General features: G+C 39.9%; 2 protein-coding genes across 5 annotated transcripts; both read left to right on the plus strand.

The window, feature by feature from the left end:
- Positions 1–1227: 1227 nt before the first annotated feature.
- Positions 1228–6396, plus strand: LOC107225665 (cyclin-G-associated kinase). Its single transcript, XM_015666204.2, has 5 exons — positions 1228–1893; positions 2144–2205; positions 2492–3859; positions 3973–5733; positions 5957–6396. Exons 1-5 carry the CDS (start codon positions 1770–1772, stop codon positions 6062–6064), a joined length of 3423 nt encoding a protein of 1140 aa, XP_015521690.2. The 5' UTR covers positions 1228–1769; the 3' UTR covers positions 6065–6396.
- Positions 6397–6592: 196 nt separating this feature from the next.
- LOC107225675 lies at positions 6593–11811 on the plus strand. 4 transcript variants are annotated; one of them, XM_046738787.1, is made up of 6 exons: positions 6593–6857; positions 6913–7518; positions 7706–9586; positions 9668–10390; positions 10455–10525; positions 10733–11811. In XM_046738787.1, the coding sequence occupies exons 2-6, from the start codon at positions 7060–7062 to the stop codon at positions 11640–11642; spliced, it is 4044 nt and encodes a 1347-aa protein (XP_046594743.1). In that variant the 5' UTR covers positions 6593–6857; positions 6913–7059; the 3' UTR covers positions 11643–11811. The 4 variants fall into 4 exon arrangements, with proteins under 4 accessions (XP_046594743.1, XP_046594744.1, XP_015521701.1 ...); XM_046738788.1 differs by having other exon boundaries at positions 6983–7518; XM_015666215.2 differs by having other exon boundaries at positions 6593–7518.
- Positions 11812–14829: the final 3018 nt, after the last annotated feature.

A 14829-nucleotide genomic window follows, 5' to 3' on the forward strand; every position in this document is an offset into this window, starting at 1 on the left:
AAAAAGAAAATAGACAGTAGGCAAATCTCTAAGTATAATTATCAACAACAATGTATCTAACGATAAATGTGCGCGTTCACCACGTGTGAACGAAAATAGTAAACTGAAATTAAAATTTAAACACACAACGAACACAAGTGTTAAGGGTGTGTCCCGGTCGATTTCGACGTGACGTATTAATCTTCAAATATCGGAGTCCACGCATCTCGAACGCAAAAAAGGGCTAAATAGACCCAATCTATACGCAATTCTGAACAACAAAATTCCAATAAAGTTTCACTTAACGTAGAAGTAAACAAATGGCACGGATTCTACGAAATCGCAATATTAAAGTCATAGAATTCATGCTGTTTCTTTATTTCTGCGTTAAACAATAAGTTATTGGAGTGTGTTTCTTTAGAATTGCGTATAGAATGGGACTGTTGAGCTCTCTTCGCATTTGAGGATATTTTGAGGTGTATACGTCAACGTCGACATCGACATGGGCACCCTATAACTAAAAGCTGAACTGAATTAACTGAATCGAGGCTGAATTGAATACACTCGCATATATAGATGTGGTTGACCATAGACTTAATACACAAAGATGTTGACATATACGCGATAAACACATAGAGATATAAGAATAGAGTACGTGAGTCAGCCGATACGACCAGCACGCAATAGAAAGAGAGACGGCAACTAGGGAGTCTGGTTGTCTTTGTCTAATCATGAATGCGCAGCAGGCGAGTCTCGGCCGCACTCAATACGAAAACATAAGTATATAAAAAAATAATGTAAGACTATGGATAGTAGTATTAGTATAATTTAAATCAACTAATATACAATATAAGTGAAATCAATTTATGTCTGTGGTCACTCAAGGGATCTTGTTACAAAGAATGTTTACCACCATCTAATATCGTGTTTGGTAATATTTTCAGAGTTTCCGAGACAACTCAATCCATAATATTTGAAGAAAATTTTAAATGTCGATTTTGACGTAAAATTTTTCCAGCACTAATACAAATAAAGTTTACGTCGTCAGATGCAAAGTGCAAGCCTCCACGATTTTTTAGTTGAGTTAATTTGGAATTGCTGCTATTATCCGTATTCTTTTCTATCATAGCAACGCACTGTTTACAATGAATTTTATTCTTTAATGAAAATACTATAGAATCGCTAATATGTTTGACTACTTCATCGATATATTCTGTGGAACACCAACCTTCTTTTTTGGTATAATCATGTTCAAATAGAGTACGAAGCAGGTTATGTTTGTGTCAACAACCTTCGGCCATATATCCTTCGGCACGCCAGACATGCGTGATTAGACAAAGACAACCAGACACCCTAGTTGGTCTCTCTCTTTCTATCACGTGCTGGTTTTCACTTATGTGCGCTCCTGTGGCTCACGTACTCTATTCTTATATCTCTATGGATAAACATCATATAGATCACGATGTAACATTTCTTTACATCATATAATTAATGACGTGGAATGGAAAACTAATCAACTGGCTAGAAAAATTTATATTCAAAACGCCCTCCACGTGTCATCCAAAGATTATTCTTGACGTGACCGTGTGAGCCGATGAAGCAAGCAAACCTACAATCGGTCAAAGTCTATGAATCGGTCGTGTATTGTGGCGCCTCTGTTTCGATCTGTCGGTAGAGAAGTATCGATACTTGTCCCGTGACGTCATAAAGCCAATATGGCAGAACCACACTTACGATTAGCTGCCTGCACCACTGTGATCTGAAGTGGGCAGAAGGGCTGAGGGGCAACTATGTCAGATTATTTCAGATCTGCCCTTGGCTATTTAAACGGAGGAACAAATTCCGACGAATACGTTGGCCAGACAATTGAAATCAACAATGTAAAGCTACGGGTGACGCGACTGCTTGCCGAGGGTGAGCAAATCTCCCTGTCAAATCCGCCTACTTTTTCACATAGTTGTACACGTATCGTTCACATCTTTTTTTTTGATTCGCCTGAATTAATAATCCCACATAAAACAGTTCATCCTTTCAATAACTACCTGTTATATCGGATTCAACCGAACTTAATGCTTATTATCTACTTTTAAATCTCATCTTTTTTGTCTAAATAAATCAATGGCTATATCTACTTGTTGACATCTGTCAAATGTCGGTTTGACAGGTGGATGGGCAATGGTCTATGCTGTAGAGGATGTGGCAACGGGAAAAGAATATGCTCTAAAGGTAAGAGATAGTTTTATTCAGCTTTATTTTTTTTGGGCTATTATTGTATTATCCTTGAATATCACTTACTACTACTCCGCTACATCCGTGTTTACAAATTTATGTCTTACATTCGGTAAGAAGTTCATTGGTATTGCATTATCACTAAATCTTGACTTGTCAAATTACACTATGTAAAATTAGTCAAAAAGTTGTCTAATTTTTTTCACATAAAAGAAGTTTGCACATTCAAGTCAGAGTTACAGGTACCATTTATGACCTGTTTTTTTATTGTTTGGCTTGGCAGAAACTCATCGCTGTTGATGATGAGGCTAATCGCATAATCATTCAAGAAATAGATACCCTGAAAAAATTATCAGGCCATCAAAATATTATACAATACTTATGCGCTCAGCGAGTTCAGCGAGAGGATCAAAAAAGCTGTGAATACTTATTGGTAACAGAATTATGCAACGGAGGAACGACAGCCGATCTTCTGCGAAATGTTCCTGCGAATACTCTGACTCTGCCTCAAATATGTCGTATAGCTTACCAAGCGACAAGAGCCATTCACCACATGCATGCTCAACCAGAGCCGATTATACATAGAGACATAAAACTAGAAAATTTTTTAATTGGAGCTAATGGCCTGATAAAATTATGTGACTTTGGAAGCGTTACTACTCAGCAAATATTACCCGACGTCTCTTGGAGCGCGCAGAGACGTTCTATGCTTGAAGAGCAAATGGCAAAGTTTACAACGCCAATGTATAGAGCTCCTGAGATTATGGATACATGGAATAATGAGCCCATAGGTCCCCCAGTCGACTGTTGGGCCCTTGGATGTGTACTTTATGCTCTTGTTACTCTGCGACATCCATTTCCAGATAGTAACAAACTGGCTATAGTGAATGCAAGGTATCCTCCGCTTCCGCCCAACCCACGTCTGGCCTGTTTTCATGATCTCATAAAAGGGTGCCTGCAGTCTTCACCTGTTCAACGAATGACAACTGCTACATTGCTGGAACGTCTTGCTGCTATTGCCGAGTCCAATTCTTTTGACCCGCGGGAATCAGCCAACATTGAGCCCCTTACTGCAGCCAAACCTTCGCCACCTCCGAGACCCATGCCCCCGCCAGTCGTTCCTCCACCTAGGCCCTCTCCACCTCCAGCAGTCCCTCCGTCGAGACCTCCTCCAGCTCAACCTTTGCCTTCCAGGTCAGCAGCTGCCCCACCTTCTGGTTTGTTTAGCTCATTACGAGGAGGAGCAGGAAGTATTCTTCGAAATTTAAAGGATACTTCAAATAAGGTGATGCAAACGGTTCAGCAGAGTATGGCAAGGACCGAGCTAGATGCGAGCTACTTGACGTCTCGCATATTGATCATGCCATACCCGGCAGATGGAATTGAATCTGCATATCGATCTAACCACGTCGAAGATGTTAGAGCTTTTCTTCAAGCTAGACATCCACCCCCGGCTAAAATACAATTGTACAACTTATCCAGGGGACGACCAAACTCAGCTAGACTACCAGGGAAGCACATCGATTGCTCTTTTGTCTTTGCTGCTCCCGAATCAAACACTCCGCTTTTATCAGCTCTCTACCAACTATGCCAAGACATATATCGATATTTAGATGCTGATTTTAATCACGTTGTCGTTATATATTGCACAGTAAGTGTAGCTTTCAATATTTTTGCATTCATATCTACCTCTTTCTTCGAATTCTACGTAGACTTTTCGATTATGTAACAATTCATTTCAATGAAAATTGTTTTTCCCTGCAGGATGGCTATCGTGCAAGTGCTACAGTTGCATGTGCTCTGCTTCTCTATTCCGGAGCATTGGCAACATGCGAAGAAGCTATAGCATTATTTACGACTCGTCGTTGTCAGGCTCCATTGATGCAACCATCAGAACTTCGAAGTCTATACTACATGAAATCACTCGCTCAAGGAATCTGTCCACATACCAAACCAATTTCACTACGATCTCTCCTGCTGCAGCCAGTGCCTCTTTTTACTCGGGCACGAGATGGTTGCCGCCCTTATGTAGAAATTTACAGTGGAGGGACATTGGTATTTTCGACCCGACGACCTGATTATGAGGATATGAAATTATTTGGTGTCATGGAAGGAAAAGTAGTTCTAGTATTGGGAGATGCAATGGTGAAAGGAGATGTCACTGTCGCCGTTTTTCACGCTCGACAACAGTTGGGACGAATTATGGGTATCAAAATTGCATCCATGCAATTTCATACGGGATACATATCATCGGAAGAAAGTGTCATGATTTTCGAAAAACCGGACCTTGATGACGTCCCGGATCTCGGGGGAAGATTCAAAGTCACCCTGAACATAAGCGTAACCGATGGTCCTGTAAAATCTATTGCTGCTCCTGCTCCGTGGGATGAAGATTCATCTTCAAAACCTATCCCCGACCCGCTGTTTGGTTCCACTCTTGAAATGGAAGAAACTCTCGAAAATTTCCGAACAAATGTACCCGCGGCGGAAATCTCTCAACAAATCCCTGCAGCTCAATTATCAGTTGAGAATCCTAATGAGAGTGAGTGCTACGAGGCTCTACCTCAAGAGGAAGTTCAAACCGAAGAACCTAAATTCTTTGAAGCAGATTTATTAAATTTAGGCATGCCAGATACTAGTGTACCTGCACCGCCGGCACCAGCGTCTGCTCCTACTATCGTAAATCCCGATTTGAACATATTTTCCAGCGACGGTAAAGGAACTGGTGATTTACTCGGAGGCTTTGCTGACTTCAGCCAAGCGGAAATAATAAATACTGAGGCTCTTACCAATTCTTCTACAGGAAGTAATTTACTGTTTGAACAAAATCAGCAGGGTAAATCGTCTACAAGCGATCTACTATTCGATCCACTCCAAGGTAGTGGAAATGCTGATCTTTTAGGTGGATGGGTTGGCTCAGGAGCAACTAGTCCAAGTATTGAAGAAAATTTTCCACGGAATGCGAGTACACCAAATTTTGCAGCGCAGACCAAAGATCCGTTTGCCAATTTAGCTGGATCATTAGGTGCAGGATTAAACTCCAGCTGGAGTGGCACACCGCGAGATTCAAGCACACCACAATCAGCAAGTCCAGCTGCAGGTAGCACGCCCGTACATTCTAGCCCTCGAATTCAAAAGCCCCCACTGCCGAGTGATTCAGGAGGAAATGATACTGGTGTATTCAGCACTAAGCCTGCAAAAGCTGCTGGAGATGCTTTTGGAGATTTGTTGGGTAGTCAGGGGTATAATTTCTTCAGCACGAGACGTTCAGAGAAGGAAAGTCCGAAGACAATAAATGAAATGCGTAAAGTTGAAGCTGCAAAGACGATGGATCCTGATAGACTAAAAATTGCTGAATGGACAGAAGGCAAGAAAGGAAATCTAAGAGCCCTTCTCTGCTCTTTGCATACTGTTCTATGGCCAGAAGCAGAGAGATGGCAGCGTTGTGAAATGCATCAGCTTGTTACTGCTGCAGATGTTAAGAAATCATATCGCCGAGCTTGTCTTGCAGTGCATCCTGATAAGGTACTAATACCTTTACAGAATTTGACTTCGAAATTGAAACTTATACTTTTTAAACCATACTTGCTTTCTGACTTTGAAATATGGAATCAAGAAAATGATTTGTATAACAATAACGGAATTCATATGAATCAATACAAGTTTCGAATACAGAATTTAAAATTCAATTTCGTAGAAATACCTTCTGTAGATGTCTAAAATAAATTATGTTGTATTTATTTTGCAGCAAGCTGGAACAGCGAATGAGAATATAGCAAAGCTGATCTTCATGGAGTTGAATAACGCTTGGAGTACGTTTGAAAATGACGCTGCGCAACAAAATCTGTTTAGTTAATTATAGCAACTGATATTAATTGTTAATAATTAGTCCGTATCTTCTTCAACTACGATACTTTAATAATCAACTAGATTAATGATATTCTGCTACTTGTAAGATATTCTCGTCTTTATTGCATTCCGATATCGTAGTCTTACAATTAATCGTAATGTATAACAGCGAATCACAAGAAAATATCTACTCAAACATACATTGCCTAAGCGACTTCATTATTCAAATCCTGAATAATGATAACAGATGTAATTCCTGACTAAAAGAAGAGACAAGATGAAACTATTACGTAACGTGTATATATGACAGTGTAAATTAAACTTAAATCCAAATGTAAACATATTAGGTCGATCTCCCTCCTCGTTTTCTTTTTATAAATTGACCATCACTGGTTTAGATACAATTGGGGTTGAATTTTCCCCACTTTGTATGATGTACATGCAACTGGAAGTGCATATATCTATATATATGTGTATGTACACATAGGTATGCTTGTATACGTGTGAAGTGGATCGCACAAGTAGTGGTGAATATTTGTGCGCTAGTGGTGTGTGGAATAAGGGTGGAAATCTGTAAAGGGAGGGGCTGGCCAAAAATGGCTGTCACACACAGAGTAAGACGTCTAAAAGAAGACAATTGACTGACCACAGTCTTCCAGCTGAACAAATGGACACAGTAGTAACAGTATATTAACAGTAACAGTGAGCCAATCAATAATTAATATGTTATTGTTGAGAGGCAATCCCAGTGCTTTGTTGAGACCACCCCCAGATCTGGCATCACTGAAGTGTGCTCAAAGGTAGATTTACTAAAATAGTGAAATCCAAATGTAAAATAGTACATTTTTTTACAAGGAATTGCGTGTTCCGTTAACACACCAAGAGAATGTTAAACCCAATAATCTTTTGTACGGCTAAACAAAAGCCTCGTGATATTGACGTCAGTTGGATAGACTAGAGGGAATAAAAAAGGCAACACAGCGACGTCGTAAACAAGAAAAGATGCATTCCTCCTCTTCGAGGATTTTCTTTCTTCTTTTATTCGCTGCTTTTGGCAACAGGCATGTTGCATGCACACCAGATGCTGAAAAATTGGGGAGTGGCAATAAAGTAAGACTCAGGGCACCGTATTTACCATGGAGGCTGGTCATTTGCCTTACGCAACCCCAGAACCCTTTGAAAATGGATATTCAAAAGATATGGGAAGATGCGAGGCTGGAATCAACGCAAGGCAAAATGGAAGTTTCTTACGTCGAAGCAACAGCACCTACAACAACCGATTCTCTTTCATACCCATTGGCACTTTTGGATAAGTTCTGCACAGCTGTCGAGGGTGGCCGAACAATTTTGAGCATAGTCATCGGAGGAGGACCTGCAGCCAGATTTCTCATCACAACTGCAACATTTTTAAATGTTCCAACGCTATGGCTACCGTCCTCACATCGAGACTTTCTCCGTCAGGTTTGTACATACAATTAAGAATCATGTTATCAAAATTAAGATCCTACATTTTGACCATTGCTGTTAATTGCTGAATAATTAGTAAGTCTGATTTATTTTATATAATCATTTTCAGTTAAAAATTAAAATAAACCGAAAAATAATGTATTCGCACATTGCTTCTGATAATCAAATGATTTCGTTACAGGGAAAGAAAGAGAAATTCGAAAGTCGATTAGGTACTGGGGCAGAGGAAATGGGTGCAGCGGCAGCAGCCTTAATGCATAAAGCAAACTGGCATGCATTCACGCTTTTAATTGACGTAACATTGCTTCCAATAAATCAGCTACTTTTGGCTGATTTGTCCATTTTGACACCAAGATCTGTGATTCATCTTCCAGCTGATGATCAAACTTTACGTAAAAGACTTCGCCGCGTTGCGGAGGGTGGAAGTACTGGAGGTGTTCTTGTAATGGCTTGTGATTTGAGTACTGCACGCCGAATTATTGCTGCAGGTAACAAATACGGGATGCTTGCAGGAAGGTTCTTATGGCTCTGGTTGGACCTTAAAATGGAATTGAAACCTAATGAACCAAGTTTACCTATTTCAAGTAGTACACACAATGCACGCTCTACAGTGAAATTGAATACCGATGACATAAAGCACATCGATATCCACACAAATTTTAGATTAGAAGATGATATTCATTTGCATACGCTGCCAAACTTGGCCAATGACGTACATCGACTGCAAGAATTTAGATGGAAAGAAGATCTACATCTTACAAGTCGAGCTGAAAGAAGTATCAAAATGAAGGAACACGAAGACACGAAAGCCGACGATAAAGAATTGAATTCAAAGATGGTGATGCCTATAGGAATGCTTGTACTGAGGTCTGGTAGTATGAAAATAAACAGCGGTGATATAACGCTGACAAGAATGTTGAGGGACACTTCAGAGGCATTGGACCAAACAATTTTTGAAACTCGGCCAAAATTGGCACGCCTCCGAGATGCTCAATGGAAAGACTACTTCGTTCCCTCATGCTTTGCCCGTCCAGATGCAAAATTTTTATCCAACGAGGAGAGAGAAAACGTTTCACAGCTGCTAACGAGTAGACTAAGGAAATTCACACGACAACTTTCTAGGGACAAATCAGAATTTCATCTTTTGAACTTGCAGCCTATGACTGTCCCTGGTAATAAGACTCAATTGAAATGGACGAAGGTAGGCACAATCAAAGGAGGAGGAAGAGATGTTCGACTTGAAACGATAATCTGGCCTGGTGGAGGAATTATACCTGCCTACCTTGATCAGATGGGAGCCGGAGATGGGATTCCAGCATATCGCATCGTGACTGCGCTCTCCCCGCCTTTTGTAATGGCGACAAGTTTACAAGAAGGTCTATGCCTAAGAGGTATAGCTTGCCGCCAAGGTGACGAGATCGTATGTTGTTACGGACTTAGTATGGATCTATTATCTCTCATTGCCCGGGAACTTAGATTCCGCTTTGAGTTGTACGTTGCACAAGACGGTTTGTTTGGCAGGCGAATTGGAATAAGTGGTAAATGGAATGGAATTGTGGGTGAGCTCACATCTGGCAAAGCTCAGTTGGCATTTGCACCCCTCAGTGTTTCGGCGAGAAGAGCTGAGGTGGTAGATTTTACTACCCCCTACTTCTTCAGTGGGGTCAGTTTCCTTGCTGCGCCACAACGTAAATCTGAAATACCGTTGCTGGCATTTTTACTGCCCTTTAGTACAGAACTATGGATAGCAGTTTTTACTTCCCTCAATATCACTGCAATGGCAGTGGCAGTTTATGAGTGGTTCAGCCCTTTTGGGCTCAATCCGTGGGGCCGACAACGCAGCAAAAACTTTTCCATAGCTTCTGCCTTGTGGGTAATGTGGGGTCTTCTTTGTGGACACCTTGTTGCATTCAAAGCTCCAAAATCATGGCCAAACAAATTTTTAATCAATGTTTGGGGAGGATTTTCTGTTATATTCGTTGCTTCGTACACAGCTAATATTGCGGCACTCATCGCAGGTCTGTTCTTTCATTCGGCTGTGAGCAACTACCATGACCGCAGTGTGAGTAGCGGAATGTATGCAGAGCACTTGGCAGGTTCCAATTTTTGAAATTTCATGACCTGTCACTATCTCTGATTACAGTTACTGTCGCAAAGAGTAGGAGCTCCCAAAGCATCGGCAGCAGAATATTACGTACAGCGCGCCAATCGCCAATTATGGTCACACATGTCTCGGTATTCGTTAGCCAATGTTGAGGAAGGAGTAGAGAAACTGAGGAACGGTACATTGGATATTCTTATAGCGGACACACCAATCTTGGATTATTATCGAGCTACTGATAATGGTTGCATATTGCAAAAAATTGGGGATACTATTAACGAGGACACCTACGCGGTGGCACTAGCTAAAGGCCATCCCTTAAAGGAGAGTATTTCTAGAGCCATAGCCAATTACACTAGCAACGGTCTACTTGACATTTTACAGGAGAAGTGGTACGGAGGTTTGCCCTGCATTCGCGGACGAGAAGGAATGGATACTGGGCTTGACCCTGAAACTGGAGGGCAACCCCGACCACTCGGCGTAGCATCCGTTGCGGGAGTCTTTTGTCTCCTTGGGCTAGGAGTTGTTCTTGGTGCTGTAATTTTAGCCGGAGAACACCTGTTTTATAGATATACCTTGCCCAGACTAAGGCACAGACCACGAAGCTCTATTTGGCGGAGCAGGAACGTAATGTTCTTTTCCCAAAAGTTATATAGATTTATCAACTGCGTTGAATTAGTATCGCCTCACCATGCTGCAAGAGAATTAGTACATACTCTGAGACAAGGACAAATTACTTCTCTCTTCCAAAAAAGTGTAAAGCGGGTGAGTATTTCTTTTTTTGAATCCTTATGATTATTGGGCAATGTACAAGGTTCCCATGTTCCAGAAGGAACACGAGCAACGTCGCAGACGAAAAAGTAAAGCCCAATTCTTTGAGATGATACAGGAAATTCGGAGGTAAATATCAGAACTGTCTCCATACTTGACCATTAATAAATTGATTAAAATTTTATTAATATTTTATTACCTTTTGCCTGATCTTCCGACTAAGTTGGAAAGTAATGGGGTCAACAGGCGATAGACTAGAACAATTATCAACAATGGTTTCTTAAATACAACAGTGTTCATAAATTAACGTTGTTACTGTATTTTCATTCGACAAAGGGTACAACAGGAGGAAAAAACTGAGACCATCTCGAAAGATGCAGAATCACGTCGAGTAGCAAAGAAAGACGATAAAACATCAAAAGGTAGAGAACGGAGCCGTAGCAAAAGCCCTTTGATGCCCAGAAGTCCGAAACGAACTGAAAAAAGTAGAAGTTCAACGAACTTGTCGGGCTCGCGATTAGGACTGTCTCCCATTAGTCTTGAAGAGCCAATGCGGCCGATCGAATTCACGTTAAGTAACACGAATCTACGTGCAAGAAGCCCACTAGAAACAGTGGGTCGGAGACTGAGTCACGGTGACGGGGGATCACCGCCCCCCAGACTCGGATCGCATTTTGGAGGGAGTGCAAATTTGAGGCCGCAAGTACCGGTGAGAGGAGACTCCCTTGGAGGTGGAGCAACCACTCCGCGACCCTCGAGAAGTCCGGCAAAGAGGGGTCAATCATTCCCTGTATTTGCTACTCTTCGTCCACCACATTCCAGCGGTGTTCCACGGTCCAAAAGTCCGTTACTGTCACCGAACAGCGAGCTGACTAATGCTATCGGACGAAAGTTATCCAGGGAATGGGGAGCCAGCAACATTGATCTCAGGATCTCATCCGTTGCAGAGACTGAACCTGTGATTGGGACTGGTCCAGAGCAGGAAACTACACTAATCATAGAGCGTTCGGTTCCAGAGCTGAAGCAGGAGGAAATACAAGTGGCAAAAAAACCTGTCAGACGCGCACGAAGTCATGAGACCCGAGAGAGCGCCAAACACTCGATAGATTTGCCATCACCAAGAATGAACGTTCAGCCTGTGGTAGGGGGCCGATCGGTAAGTGAACGAACCAAAAAACAACTTGAGTCTGAATTAAAAGCAATTTTGAGCGCCCGCGCACATCACCGTGACTTACATCCTCCTTGATAGATCTGTAGATCTGGTCATGCGTACTTGAATGCACAAAGCTTAGAAGCTTCCTGCCTTTGAGGGGCTTCGATTGATTTAAGCAATATCAGAATAATAGGTCAATTTGTAGAGGAAACTGGAAAAAAAAAAAAAATTTACGAGAATTCTTCATAAGAAATAGACAGCCTTGGTGGACCTTATAACCAGGAGGCGACTCAATGATGGGGATTGCCTCTGTTTGTTCATTCGTTGTTATGTACATTGATAACTTAGGTTACATTACATTAAAAAGTGCTATAAAAGAAAAAAAGAAAAAAAATCTTAGTAGAAATGTCCTATTAAGTGAAGTAACACGATATATTAATATTAAGATATTTTCTTGTTGGCGTTTTAACTCTATTAAATTTACCGCTGGCCCGGGTGAGTCTCTCTTTCAATTGCAATGGAAATAAATAATATTGTCTACTGCGGTATTTCTCAACTTGACACTGGATTCAAAAATAAAGTTATACGATACCTAATAACACCATGATGATTAATTGATATAGACAAATTTGTAATTCTACCATGAATCCAGAAGTTGAGAGACACTGATCTACGGATTTTAATGAATTGAACTAAATACTGCCACTTTAATTAAACTTGTGATTGTGGAAGGAGGGGCTCGCGTTTCAGGCTCTTGGAATATAACAACCACAAAGCACACATGCACACATTCCTCGTAAATGGAGTGGCGAATAATTATTGAAAAGGAAAAAGCAAAGAAAAATAAAAGAAGATCATAAACCACGGGCGAAGTTATACCTTTGTCTTGGTGATGGATATATATAACATATATCTAGCATAAAAAAATTTATAGAAACTAGCAAACATAGATATATCTCTGCAAGTGATCAAAGTATTAAAATTTTTGACGACCGAAGCTCGTCAAAACCTGATTCGTTATAAATTTATAAAAAGTAATAAGTAAAAAAATCTATCTCCACTATCCGATAAAGAATCGCTTTGTGATCTAATGAAGAAAAAAAAAAAATTTATTTACTCCTACTATCTAACGTTAGACTATTAGAGTGAATGCATGGGACTAAATTAAAGAATTAATTTTAAATGATTCATAAGCGAGGCCTTAGGAGTAGTCGTATCCGCCCAATACTTTACTTACTAGTATTATTGTATTTGGAAATTTCACTATATTATATTAGAGAATATTTAGATATTTAGTTGGACTGTTTATCGTTAGAAAGACTATAATTATACTTATTATTAAACTCTCGAAAGTCGTAATCAGTAGGTTCCTATGGATATTAATACCGATGCAAATTTTCTCACATGCAATATAAACGAAATATGGGTTGCCGACTGAAGATAGAATATAATTAACGGAATTGCCAGTGAGGAGTGATAGGAGTATACGTATCAAATATAAAATGATACAGAATCTCGCACTCAGTTTGTCATTTTATATTACCAGTATGAGGCTTCTACATATGCATTTTACAAAAAATTTGCTCGGTAAAGGTTTGCTATCAGTACTGAAATCTCTAAAGCAGCATAAATTTAATGAGATATATATCGAAAGAAAATGTCGAGGAAGGAGATCGAAGTAAAGTAAAAGTATAAAATAAAATTCAATAAAATAAACACATAAATAAAAGTAAATAAATAAACAAATAAATAATATATAACATAATAATATACTACAATGTCGAACTCTGATAAATTGAATTCTTACAGTAGATGATGAGGAATAACTAATTGATATTGCAATTTATTAAAGAGTGATCAAAATACAAATAATAGGGGGCCAGTCTAGAGTCACCCGAGCCTAAGGAAATCAAACATAGACTTACTAAACTAATTTTAGCTGTAATATTTAAACAGGTGGGATCAATCTGTGATTTAGTTGAGTCGCTTTACTGTCCTTTGTTTTCTATCTAGACACGTCGCTGAAATATAATAATGCGTACTATATTTCAGTGAGTCACGTGGAAGATTTTTCTGTTACTTATCTTTATCTTGTTTTGGGCCATCTTTCACAAAACGAAAATCATCTTATTTCTCACGCTAAATAAAGTCTGAATCAAAGGTTGGTCTCCCGGCTGACTTAATCATGCGCTGCCAAGTCTGCCTTTGTAGTATACAATTCTGAAAGAATTTTAATAACGGAGGCTTAACTCTGTAACGAAGATAACCGTATAAACAGTATAAAGAATCGCGATCATATCCGCCTGATAGTTTATCATTTTTCAGTTATTTAAATCAAAGCATTTCAGTATTTTAACTCGCGACCTGGTAGCGCACGGTTGTAAGCTAGGTTAGGTTCCTCGTGACCTACCTCGTCTCTCTTGTTACGCCTACTACTACACTGTTATTGTTGATGAAAACTCCATATTATTATAAAATAAATATTATATTGTCTCAGGTTTGAGACTATATATTAAATCATCCCATTCGATCCTTATGTTACATCTTGTATCTATCTCTGGAATTCCCTAAATCATATTCCTGTATAATAGCCGCGATACGTAACACGTATGCGTGAACGATAGATTTATAAATAATGTACAGATAAAGTGTAAAGTACAAAGGAAAAAGCAATCTCATGCTGCGGTGGCTTTAAGCCAGTCATGCTCTGTCTCCAAAGATTTATTGTGAGAGAGGTCACAGTGTGAATTGTCCTTTGCGGTAAACCGTATGAAACGATGTTAAAATGAAGAGACTGCTTTGTCCTCTCCACCAAATTCTTCGTCAAATGAACGATACGTAACCGAACATTGCTTCGATTAGAAAATACCAATGTCAATTGTCATTCGAGACTTGCGTTTATTACCTCAAGGCCCGCGGGTCCAATAGTAATCTACCACTCGTAAACTGAATGAAAATGATCTTATAAAGGTGCATCAGTGTTGCACATCGTTATACAGTTGTAGGTCCCCTGAGTGTGCAAAGAACAAGACGAAAGAAAACATTGAGTATAGTTGTGATAAAAAAAACAGCTGTCTACGTGATGTACGAAAATTTTTTTTACTCGGTCTCCTGGGTACGTTCCGTGAATCGCATAGTCATAATGACTTTCGGAAAATAAGCAAGGCTAATAGCTAGCTAAGCTGACCTGCAGGCGTGAATGTGTGGACATGTATAGGTCATATTACTCGAATTATTTTATCAAAATATTGCGACGGCAGTTTTGATTCCTTGACAACTG

The sequence above is a fragment of the Neodiprion lecontei genome, chromosome 4 (genome assembly GCF_021901455.1).
Source record: "Neodiprion lecontei isolate iyNeoLeco1 chromosome 4, iyNeoLeco1.1, whole genome shotgun sequence".
In the NCBI taxonomy this organism is placed as follows: Eukaryota; Metazoa; Arthropoda; class Insecta; order Hymenoptera; family Diprionidae; genus Neodiprion; species Neodiprion lecontei.

What these genes read in the sequence shown, in the direction of transcription:
- LOC107225665 (XM_015666204.2), top strand. Translation starts at nt 1,770, where the DNA reads ATGTCAGATTATTTCAGATCTGCCCTTGGCTATTTAAACGGAGGAACA. An exon ending in GACGCGACTGCTTGCCGAGG is followed by an intron (nt 1,894 to 2,143) that starts GTGAGCAAATCT and finishes TCGGTTTGACAG; the next exon opens with GTGGATGGGCAATGGTCTAT. An exon ending in GAAAAGAATATGCTCTAAAG is followed by an intron (nt 2,206 to 2,491) that starts GTAAGAGATAGT and finishes TTGGCTTGGCAG; the next exon opens with AAACTCATCGCTGTTGATGA.
- LOC107225675 (XM_015666215.2), top strand. Translation starts at nt 7,060, where the DNA reads ATGCATTCCTCCTCTTCGAGGATTTTCTTTCTTCTTTTATTCGCTGCT. An exon ending in TCCAAAAAAGTGTAAAGCGG is followed by an intron (nt 10,391 to 10,454) that starts GTGAGTATTTCT and finishes CCCATGTTCCAG; the next exon opens with AAGGAACACGAGCAACGTCG. An exon ending in ATGATACAGGAAATTCGGAG is followed by an intron (nt 10,526 to 10,732) that starts GTAAATATCAGA and finishes CATTCGACAAAG; the next exon opens with GGTACAACAGGAGGAAAAAA.